Here is a 12,431-nt window from a genome sequence, read left to right as displayed (position 1 = left end):
CTTTCACAGAAGGTGGTTTTCCTAGTGGCCATCACATCGGCCAGGAGGGTTTCGGAATTGGCGGCCTTGTCCTGCAAGTCGCCTTATCTGGCCATCCACGGAGATAATGTGGTGTTGCATCTGCAACCGTCCTTTCTACCTAAGGTGATCTCAGCCTTTCATATCAATGAGGACATTGTATTACCATCGTTGTGTCCTAAGCCGAAGCACCCCAAAGAGGTGGCCCTTCACGCTCTCGACGTGGTTAGGGCTCTAAAGGTGTATTTGTCTGCCACAGCTCCCTTTCGGAAGTCAGACTCGCTGTTTGTTTCGGTGGCTGGTCCAAAGAAGGGTATTGCGGTCTCGTCTGCCACCATTTCTAGGTGGATCAGACAGATTGTAGTACACGCGTACGCCTCATGGCCCACTCTACAAAGGGCAATCGGAACGTCTTGGGACTTCCGACACTAAGCGTCAGTCTCTCGTACGTTTACCAAATTCTAGACAGTGCATCGGCTGATGCCTGCTTTGGCAGCAAAGTTTTGCAGGCGGCCGTGTAGTTGCAATTGAGATTTTTTCCTGGTTTTTCGATAAAAATGCAGTACTGTTTGTTAATGCACTGTTGCATTACTTCCGCATAAAGTTTGCGGTGTTGGGGATCTCTCCTGTTGAGCATACCCCGTTATATGGCGTTGTGTTTTTCTGTACACTGCTGTTTTTTTGTGGGTTTAGTTTCATTAGTTCCCACTTGCCATGGTGGATGAAGTTTTAATGCAGTTTTTTTCCCACCCCTCTTTTGGCACTGCTTGGGGAAACGTCCCATTTAGTTACAGAGAGAAGCTGTGTCGGTCGGTGAATATAAGAGAAAATAGGATTTTTGTACTCACCGTAAAATCCTTTTCTCTGTAATTCACCGACCGACACAGCACCCACCCCTCCTTTTCTCTGTTATACTGCTTGTCGACGTACTGAGTCTGCTGGGGCAGCAGGGAGGGTTGTTAGCACAGGGTCAGCCCCCCGGGGCGGTACTGTAAGTTTTGTGTATTGTGTTACAATTTTGCCTAGTTCTCATAAAGGCAGGCTAACAAACCCATTTAGTTACAGAGAGGAGCTGTGTCAGTCGGTGAATTACAGAGAAAAGGATTTTACGGTGAGTACAAAAATCCTATTTTTTTTACCACAAATATAGCTTTCTTTTAGTGGTATTTGATCACCACTGCGGTTTTTATTTTTTGCGTTATAAACAAAAAAAGAGCAGCAATTTTGAAAAATAAAACAATATTTTTTACTTTCTGCTATAATACATAGTCAAAAAAATAATAATTTATCCATCAGTTTAGACCAATATAAATTCTGCTACATATTTTCGGTAAAAAAAAAAAAAAAATGCAATAAGCGTATATTAAATGGTTTGCACAAAAGTTATAGAGTCTAAAAAATAGGGGAAAGATTCAGCGATCTTTAGCAGGACTGCGACATTGCGGCAGACAAATCTGACCATAGGTGACACTTTTTGGTGACCAGTGACCCCAATACAGTGATCAGTGCTATAAAAATGCACTGATCGCTGTATAAATGACACTGGCAGGGAAGGGGTTAACACTGGGGGGCGATCAAGGGGTAAAAGCGGAGTTCCAGTCCCCCAAGTCAAATTTTTTTTTTTATAACGCCGCTGTCATTTGTTCAACTTTATCTGGCACATTTAGCTAGTGCCTATAGCGTATTCCGGTTAATTTCAGTTTAAAATAAAGAAAAATTACCTTTATTTCAGAAGCTGGCAGGGGCCATGTCCACTGTGGGCATATGAAGCCCTCTGGTATCTATTTCTGGGACTAGATGCAGCTGGATTCCCAGAAAACACCTCCTGATCTCACGCCTGTGCAGTAATGTCACCGGGCGCGCTCCATCCTAATACATTGCCGTAGCAACGTTCTGGAAATAACGCAAGATTTTGGCATTAGGCGATTCGCAAGGACTCCTGGGATACATGACGACGTTATCCCAGGAACCCTTGCGAATCACCTAGTGACATAATCACCTAGGCAATTACGGGCGGAAGTCGTGGAGAACAAACGGATAATAAGGTATTTACAAGCATAAAAATAAATGGCCATTGTGAAAAGTATAAGCTAAGGGCATGCAGCACAGACAAAGTTCAGAAAATGGGTGGAACTCTGCTTTAAGTGTTCGCTGGGAGGTGTTTCTAACTGTTTGGGGTGGGACTGATTGGGAGTACAGAGAGATCGGTGTTCCTGATCACTAGGAACAGCTGATCTTTCTGTCCTTCATTGTCAGAAAGGGAATCTGCCTTGTTTACATAGACAGATTGCCGTTCTGACTATCTCTCTTCACTGCGATCGCAGGTGGCTGGAGGACATCAAGTCCGCCGGACCCCCGTAGGCAAGCTCCCGCAGCGTGCAATGGGCACATGCACAGACCGACGCACAGATATATATGTGGAATAAGTATATATGTGGAAGGTGGTCTGCAAATGGTTAATAATGAAGATCACCATGATTAAGCTCCAAGGGGTGGAGCAAAATGCATTGGTGCGTGGCCTGGCTGGAGTCTTGGCTGAGGCTGCTATTCGTCTGACTTAAAGAGGAAGTATACTCTCCCACTCTGATGCATCTTTTCATTTAGTCCATTATAATAAGTAATTATCAGACTATAGCCACTGTGATCCAGCCCAAATTGCATATTACTTACTGTTTAAAGAAACTTTAAAAAACTTGTTTCCAGGGGTTAGGCAGCGCCATCTTAAGTATTGTTTTTTGAGCCCACAGTGGAGTGTATTTCCACCCTTACATTGAGCACTTCCTGTACTGTTAACCAAGCCTCCTTCTCAATCCAACGTTTCTATGGCAACCCTGCTTCCCTGTTCATAGCTTACTTGTTTATTTCATAGTATTTACTTGTGCCAATGTCTAATGGCCATTACTGCAGTCTTATCAGCTGAAGCTGATAAGTCTGACAAAGGGAAACAAGTTTAGAGTGTATGTGAGGTCACATAGTATGTAGGAGGAAGCTCTGAGTGATTAGCAGAGTTCAGTGTTGTGCCATAGGAAGTCCTGATAACAGATAGATAAGACATAGAGAGTGTGCCTTAAATCAGGGGAGATCTGGGCATGCTCAGTGACTTCATTCTACAGAACAACAAGGATTACAACAATACTAAAGAAGTAAGGAGATATCTACAAGCCGTGTTCATTAGAGTTTTTTATGCTGATTTACATGGGACAAAGTTGTGGGGGAGGGTTTACAACCACTTTAACGCACATGGGTCTGCTTCATGATGTGCAGCTTATGGACCTTGCCCATGTCAAGTGGCCAACCTCGGAGTCTGGTACTTACTGGTGATTCCCTGCTTCTGGAGGGTTCCCACAGGTGTGATAACTATATACATAGTTACATTGGTCCAAGCTGGATGTCATACCTGTAATTCATCTTTAGGCAGGCCATGCATTATAAAAAAAAAAAATTAATTCAACCAGCGGGTTGAATGAAAAAACAGAGCCGCTTCCCCCATCCACACATTCAAGGGGCATAGGGGAATCACTCCCGCTGACCTATTGGCTTCTGATGACGGGGAGCCTTCCCCGACCATCAGAACCCAATGATCAGTGCCCCCGGCGTTTCGGAATAAGAAAACGTCAGGACGGTTGTACAGAAATTGATCGATAGATTGACATCTGTACCACTAGGGTGCCCATACATACAGTATATCAAAATTTGGCCTGTCCCCGTTGAACAGGCCAAATTTTGGTCCATGTATGGCCGCTTTAAAGTCCCAGTACAATTTGCACATTTTTTGTATTCAGTTATAGATTGGATGTAGGTGTGAAAATTCTAATTTCTTATCTATATTAGACGGATAACTATTATTATTATTTTTTTGTGATGCATTATGAATTTTATTTTGACCAAGTATTAGATTGAATTGTTTTATTATTTTATTTATATTATGAATTCAATTTTTAAAAGAAATTATTTTCTTTTGGTCCCAGTGTCCTTCCATATCAATGAATCGATGACATGCTAGCTTACTAATCACCATGAACAAGAATTCTCATTTCCTTACCTCCCAGGCCTGGTCTTAACCTGTTGTCATATCCATCCAAAAGTCTGTCTAGGATCCTTGTGAATAAGGTAATATTGTCCTTGCTGTCATCAACGACTTCAGGCGCATGTTTGGGTGACAACCTGTAAAATAAACAGGATTATAATTTTCCGGGTTTAATTAATGATATGGATGAACTTCCCCAGCCCGCTTTCTTAGTCCCCTCATTCAGGTGTCCTAAGACCTCCCAAACCCCCAACAGGTCCATAGCTACCTCCTCCAGCATTTGCAGCCTCTTTTGTTGTCTGTAGCCTGGTTGGTTAAAATCGAATGCTGCCTGAGCTTTCTTGCCCCATAGATTTTTATTAGATTCATATTTACCGCTTGAGCTACAGACCTCAGCTGTTGCAGGAGATAAGTATGGACTTGGGAGGGGAAGGGGTTGTGATTCTACCCTGGGCTACCCCTGTCTGAGCTTTATTGTCCCATAGATGTGAATGGTAAATATCCAAACTGCAGAAGCAACGCCCCTTTAGCAGTCCGGCACTTGATATTTACCGTTTGAGCTACAGACCTCAACTGTTGCAGGAGATAAGTATGGACTTGGGAGGGGAAGGGGTTGTAATTCTACCCTGGGCTACCCCTGTCTGAGCTTTATTGACCCATAGATGTGAATGGTACATATCCATAATGCAGGAGCAACGCCCCATTAGCAGTCCGGCACTTGATATATACCGTTTGAGCTACAGACCCTCAGCTGTCACAGGAGATAAGTATGGACTTGGGAGGAGAAGGGGTTGTAATTCTACCCTGGGCTACCCATGCCTGAGCTTTATTGTCCCATAGATGTGAATGAATGGTACATATACATACTGCCCCATTAGCAGTCAAGCACTTGATATTTACTGGTTGAGCTACAGACCAAAGCTATCGCAAGAGGTAAGTAAGGACTTGGGAGGGGAAGGATTTGTAATTTGCTGGCACATAGAAAGGGGGTTGATGAGTTTGTTTGGAAGAGTGTAGACTTATGTTAAAGCAGAACCCAAGGCAGATATAAAAGACACAAATTACTGCAGCTTTGTATTCATTAATAAGCCATTCATATTCTTAAGTGCAACCCCCGGAATTTAACTTGGTATGAACTGGGAGAGGGAGAAGCAACACAAGGAGCTAATCCATTACTCTGCATGCAAATGTGCTGACAAGGACCAAGCTGATCGGAGAAGAGTACAGAGTGACAGAGTTCATCCCTGTATCAGGGGTCTCCAAACTTCTCCAAACTTCTTTCACAGCCAGCATCCAGGAGATGGAGTACACCATTGTATTGCTGAATTGTGGTATAGCCAGCTTGGTTGTGCCAGGCTGTACAAATCTCAAGACTGGATGGATAGAAATACAAGTCTTTGCCTAGTAAAACAGCTATCAAATATGTATTTTATTTCTCAAATTTGTATTTCATTTGTTTTTAGCTGTTTCCTTGAATTTCAGCTTTAACCTAGGGTGTCTGGTCCATCCTTTGCGAGAAAAAGGCTCATCCTTTGTAATCATTGGATGAGGATTGAACTATGTAGGGGTTCCCTGCTATGTAATAACAAAAACTGTGTAACCCAGGCATTCTCAACCTTTTCAACACAGAGGAAACCTTGAAATAACTTTGCAGTTTCAGGGAACCCCTGCTAAAAATTCCCTTATCTACAACTCATGATGCATTAGTGTGATGGTCAGTGGGAATAATTATCCTTACACTTGTGGTCATTGGGAAGAATTACCCTCTTACAGATATCTAAAAAGATGAATGGTGTCAGTGGGAGCTTTACTGAGAGGCAGAGATTGCTCATTGCTCAAAAGAACTCCTAGCAACCTCCGGAGGAACCCCAGGGCTCCAAGGAACCCCTAGCAGCCTCTGGAAGAACCCTAGATCTTCAGGGAACCCCTAGCAATCTCTGGAGGAACCATGAGTCTCCAAGGAATCCATAGCAACCTCTGGAGGAACCCTACATCTTCAAGGAACCCCTATCAACCTCTGGAGGAACCCCTAGCAACCTCTGGAGGAACCCTAGGTCTCCAAGGAACCCCTAGCGACCTCTGGAAGAACCCTAGATCTCCAAGGAACCCCTAGTGACCTCTGGAGGAACCCTAGATCGTCAAGGATCCCCCAGCAATCTCTGGAGGAACCCTATGACTCCAAGGAACCTCTAGCAATCTCTGGAGGAACCCTACATCTTTAAGGAACCCCTAGCAACCTCTGGAGGAACCCCTAACAACCTCTGGAGGAACCCTAGGTCTCCAAGGAACCCCTAGCAACCTCTGGAGGAACCCTACATCTTCAAGGAACCCCTAGCAACCTCTGGAGGAACCCCTAGCAACCTCTGGAGGAACCCTAGGTCTCCAAGGAACCCCTATCAACCTCTGGAGGAACCCTAGATCTTCAAGGAACCCCTAGCAACCTCTGGAGGAACCCCAGGTCTCCAAGGAACCCCTAGCAACCTCTGGAGGAGCCCTAGGGCTCCAGTGAACCCCATAGCAACCTCTGCAGGAAGCCTGGCTGAGAAACCCTGGTCTAACCATTTGAAACACGTGTCCAGAAATTTAGGGTTATTGAGATAGACTTTTAGATAGACAGAGGAAATAAACCTCTTATCCAAATTTTAACAATTTTATCTGCATCTTGGCAATTATAAACTCTATTTGGGCTTATGTCAAACTGACATAAGCCTTTGCAGTTAAGAAACATCAGACTATAACAGGAGACACCATAATTTAAATGTATGGCTCCAATCCAAAATGATGTGCAAAAAGTGGCAATAGCCACTATGACTCTAAGTCTCCAAACTGTGGCCCAGGACCCAGATGTGGTCCTTTGCTTGCCTTTATCCAGACCTTGGGGCAATATTCCATTCACTTACATCAACAATGGGGCAATACAGTACCTTGAAAAAGTATTCATACCCCTTAAAATTTTCCACATTTTGTCATGTTACAACCAAAAATATAAATGTATTTTATGTGACAGACCAACACAAAGTGGCACATAATTGTGAAGTGGAAGGAAAATTATAAATGGTCCACATTTTTTTACAAATAAATATCTGAAAAGTGTGGCTTTCATTTGTATTCAGCCCCCTTTACTCTGATACCCCTGGCTAAAATCTAGTGGAACCAATTGCCTTCAGAAGTCACCTAATTGCTAAATAGGGTCCACTTGTTTGTAATTTCATCTAAGTATAAATATAGCTGTTCTGTGAAGCCTTCATATGTTTCCTAGAGAACTTTAGTGAACAAACGGCATCATGAAGGCCAAGAAACACACTAAATAGGTTTAGGATAAAGATGTGGAGAAGTATAAAGCAGGGTTAGGTTATAAAAAAATATCCCAAGCTTTTGAGCATCTCACAGAGCTTTGTTCAATCCATCATCCAGAAATGGAAAGAGTATGGCACAACTGCAAACCACCTAAACTGACAAGCAGGGCTTAGGGAGCATTAATCAGAGCAGCAGCCAAGAGGCCCATGGTAACTCTGGAGGAGCTGCAGAGCTACAGCTCAGGTGGGAGAATCTGTCCACAGGACAACTATTAGTCGTGCTCTCCACAAATCTGGTCTTTATGGAAGAGTGGCAAGAAGAAAGCCATTGTTGAAAGAAATCCATATGAAGTCCTGTTTGCAGTTTGGGAGAAGCCATGTGGGGACACAGCAAACATTTGGAAGAAGGTGCTCTGGTCAGATGAGACCAAAATTTAACTTTTTGGCCTAAAAGCAAAATGCAATGTGTGGCAGAAAACTAACACTGCCCAGCACCTTGAGCACACCAAACATGGAGGTGGCAGCATCAGGTTGTGGGGATGCTTTTCTTCAGCAGGGACAGGGAAGCTGGTCAGAGTTGATGGGAAGATGGATGGAGCCAAATACAGGGCAATCTTAGAAGAAAACCTATTAGAGTCTGCAAAAGACTTGAGACTGGGCCGGAGAGTCACCTTCCAGCAGGACAACGACCCTAAACATACAGCCAGAGCTACAATGGAATGGTTTAGATCAAAGCATATTCATGTGTTAGCATGGTCCAGTCAAATTCCAGACCTAAATCCAATTGAGAATCTGTGTCAAGACTTGAAAATTGCTGTTTCACGGATGCTCTCCATCCAATCTGACAATCTGACAGAGCTTCAGTTATTTTGCAAAGAAGGGCAAGAATGTCCCTCTCTAGATGTGCAAAGCTGGTAGTGACAATTCCAAAAAGATTTGCAGCTGTAATTGCAGAGAAAGGGGGTTCTACAAAGTATTCATTCAGGGGGGCTGAATACAAATGCACGCCACACTTTTCACATATTTATTTGAAAAAAAATTGAAAACCATTTATCATTTTCCTTCCACTTCACAATTATGTGCCACTTTGTGTTGGTCTATCAAATAAAATCCCAATACAATACATTTACGTTTTTGGTTGTAACATGACAAAATGTGGAGAATTTAAAGGGGTATGAATGCTTTTTCAAGGCACTGTATTCCTCCCACTGACACCAACGGTGGGGCAGAATTCCTCCCATTGACTTGAACGATGGGGCACTATTCCTCCTACGGTCACCAATCATGGGACACTATTCCATCCACTAACACCAATAATGAGGCACTATTCCTTTCACTGACACCAATGATGGGGCATTATACCTCCCACTGACACCAATGATGGGGCAGGATTCCTTCCATTGACACCACAATGGGGCACTATTCCTCCGACTGACACCAATGATGGGGCACTATTCCTCCCACTGACACCAATAATGGCGGCACTATTCCTCCCCCTGACACCAACAATGAGGCAAAATCCCCACTGGATGCCAGGACATTTTCAACCCCCACTGTCCCTAGTCTGGTCCCCCTAAAGTCTGAAGGACAGTAAACTGGCCCTTTGTTTAGAAAGATTGGAGGCCCCTGCGGTAATGGACTTGTTTTCTGTATGTAAACTTGTCTTCTATAATCATACTACGCTATATGACCAAACATTTGTAGACAACTGACCATCACACTTATAGGAGCCTGTTGGAGATCCCATTCCAAAACTGTTCTTTAATAGGGAGTTGACCGAATTGGCAGCTATAACATCCACCACTCATCTGGGAAGGCTTCCCACAAGATTTTGGAGGGTGTCTATGGGTTTTTATGCCCATTTGTAAGGTCAGGTACTGATGTTGGATGAGAAGACCTGGCTGACATTTGGTGTTCTAATTCATCCCAAAGGTGTTCAGTAGGATTGAGGTCACTCAAGATTCTCCACACCAAACTGGTCAAACCCTGGTTTTGTACACAGGAACACAGTCATGCTGGAACAGAAAAGGACCTTCACTCCACTAACCACAAGGAATAGCACAATTGTCTAATATGTCTGTAGCACCCTGTGGTTTAGGCTGGTTGCTCCTTACAAATTTACTTGCCAGGAATAACTATCCTGGTTGATTGTTAGAGATCTACTGATTTCTCCCTAAGTTTGGCCTTGTTGCACTTTTCTCTTCTACCACTAGGTGACCGGGTACTTGGGGGTACTAAATAAGAGAAGGGCAACGCAAGGTCAGGTTATGGGTATATGCGCTATCTCAGCCAATGGGCAGGGGTTTTTCTTGAATCCCTTGGCCTGCAGAGAGAGCCTATATATTCAGGTGGAGTCGCTGTTCTATGCTACCTGGACAGCTGTCTGGGTGGACATGTGTTGTACTGCCTGGGCTGCTAGGCCATCGATTGGGCCTATCCTGGGCACATCTGTCTGGAAGGCTATTTGAGGGCCTATCCAGAAGCAAAAAAGCAGTGCAGGGTTGGGACTGCGGCTTGTGTGTCAAGCCAGGGACCGACGGGCCAGTGGAGTGAAGCTTGAGAGGTATCTTGAGTGCCAAGCTAGAGACCCAACAGAGAAGCAGGGGTCTAGTGAAGGATCAGGAGCTCAGTGGGCTGAAGAACTAGCATGGCTGTCCTCAAATTAAGGTCTTGGAGTCTGCCAATTGAAATTGCAACTACCTGTCCTGGCCATAACCCTCTTTCCACCAAAAGTTTGTTAAGAGAAATAAACTCTGAACGTGAGAAGAATGATCCTTACATTGGTGATCAGTGGGAAGAATGCGCCGTACTTTTGTCGTCAGATGAAGAATACCTCTTACATTGGTGATCAGTGGGAAAAATGTACCTTACATTGTTGATCAGTGGGAAGAATGCGCCGTACTTTGGTTGTCAGAAGAAGAATGCACCTTACATTGGTAGTCAATGGGAAGAATGCACCGTACTTTGGTTGTGAGATAAAGAATACCCTTACATTGGTGGTTAGTGGGAAGAATGCTCCTTACATTGGTGGTCAATGGGAAGAATTTTCCTTACATTGGTGGCCAGTGGGAAAAATGTCCCTAACATTCAGTAGGAAGAATGTTTCTTACATTGGTGGTCAGTAGGAAGAATGCCTCTTACGTTGGTGGTTAGTAGGAAGATTGTTTCTTATGCCGTGTACACACGACCGAACTTTCCGGCAGACTAGGTCCGACGGTCTTCCCGACTGACTTTTCGGTGGAGTTCCGACTGACTTTCCGAACAAACGGACTTGTCCACACACAATCACACCAAAGTCCGACGGATTCGAACGTGATGAAGTACGACCGGACTAGAATAAGGAAGTTCATAGCTAGTAGCCAGTGTCGGTTTTTGTCCGTCGGACTAGCATACAGACAAACTGATTTTTTGACCGGACTCGAGCCCATCAGAAAGATTTGAAACATGTTCTAAATCTAAAGTCCGTCTGATTTTTAGACAGCAAAGGTCTGATGAAGCCCACACACCATGGAATTGTCCAGTGGATTTGTTCCGTCGGACCTTTGCTGTCAAAAAGTCCAGTCGTGTGTACACAGCATTACATTGGTGGTTAGTAGGAAGAATGTTTCTTACATTCGTGGTCAGTAAGAAGTATATTCCTTACAGTGGTGGTCAGTAGGAAGAATGCCTTTTACATTGGTGGTCAATGGGAAAAATCCCCTTTTACAGATAACTAAAAAGACCATTGGCGTCAGTGGTACATAACTGAAAGCCAGACATTACTACCTGCTCAGGGAACACCTAGCAAACTTTGGAGTGACTCTAGGGTTGCACAGAACCCGATTGAGAAAGCTTGACCTAGAGCATCTGGAAATAAAGAAACCTTATAGAATCAGTCACCGGGGGAATAGTAACAAACTTCTTGCCGAATGGGGGGCAAACTGTTGTAGATATGAAGTGCTGACAACTATAGGTACTTCCACATACTTGTAGCAGCCACCTATCCTTATGAAAGGAACATACTATTATCATAACTGTAGTGTTGACCCCCACCCAACTTAGCAAACCGTTACATATTACATTTAACCTCTGATTATTAAAGGTATTAAAGATCCCATCAAAAAAGTCCAACAAAATTGCATTTTGTGGCACCAAAGAAAAAACACAAATGTAAGACACATACATTGTATTGAACAACCTGTAAAACATTAACAAAATCAAGACTGAAGAAGATGGACAACAATGTTTATAGAACCACCTATCAACACACGTCATATAGGTTTGTGTCACGGTTAGGGGTCAGGCTTGGAGAGCAGTAGAGAGGCTCCCAATGACCAGCTAGGTAAGTACAGCAGCAGGTCTCCCTGGTGGAGGTGGTAGTGTAGATATGGCCAGCAGCAGGAGTGACAAGAGCGAGATATTGGCTGGAGAGAGCACGATTATCTGGCAAAACAGAAAGTACAAAGGCATGGCTAAAATAGGAAGGTCATGGGAGGAGCAAAAAGTTCAAGGTTCAAGGCAGGATCATTCAAGGAATTTTCCAGGGAGCGGTCCAGCATCCCAGGTGGCTCATCAAGAAGAGTCATTGCTAGACACCAGCAGAGGTCGCAGATTCAGACCCCGGTCCTGACAGCATGTTTCTACATTCTTTACAACCAGTTAGACTTTAACCAATTGTTACGTGAGAATCAGATTTCAATTTCAAGAGACCCTTCATCAGGGATGGGTGGTAGGTCTGTAATATTAGCATTTTTTGAAGGGGGGCAGCCATTCTAAACAGCCATGAGTTTATTATTGTTTTATGGGATGTTCACTAAAATGAATTTGTCTTACATTTATCTGTTTTTCTTTGGACTGTTTTTGATGGTATTTTACTTACTGGGGATGGATGTAGCACCTTGGTCTACATCAGATTTTATTATGTTGTGTATAAAGGCATAAAACTCCGATTTAAAAAAAATAATATTAAAGGTTATTTGTTTGTCATTATCGTATTTTTAGCTTTTTACAAAACACTTTCTTTTTCTCACCCACTCACTGTCACACATTCAGGAACATTTACATCCGTAAATATAACTTTAATTGTATAGACTGTCATTTATATAAGAATT

The 12,431-nt window shown here is 43.5% G+C and overlaps 1 protein-coding gene across 1 annotated transcript in view; it reads right to left on the bottom strand.

Moving 5' to 3' along the window:
• The window catches only part of LOC143952483 (gamma-aminobutyric acid receptor subunit alpha-3-like), a 157,628-nt gene that overhangs the window by 70,455 nt on the left and 74,742 nt on the right, over positions 1 to 12,431 (bottom strand). The window contains exon 4 of the mRNA XM_077465203.1: positions 4,061 to 4,182. Coding sequence (XP_077321329.1) covers positions 4,061 to 4,182 — 122 coding nt within the window. The remainder of the gene's footprint in view (positions 1 to 4,060; positions 4,183 to 12,431) is intronic.

Source organism: Lithobates pipiens, unplaced genomic scaffold (genome assembly GCF_037356315.1).
Source record: "Lithobates pipiens isolate NorthernLeopardFrog02 unplaced genomic scaffold, aLitPip1_a1.2 Scaffold_1, whole genome shotgun sequence".
Lineage (NCBI taxonomy): Eukaryota > Metazoa > Chordata > Amphibia > Anura > Ranidae > Lithobates > Lithobates pipiens.
The sequence above is the reverse complement of the archived record's forward strand: the minus strand, read 5'-3'. Positions and strand labels throughout refer to the sequence as shown.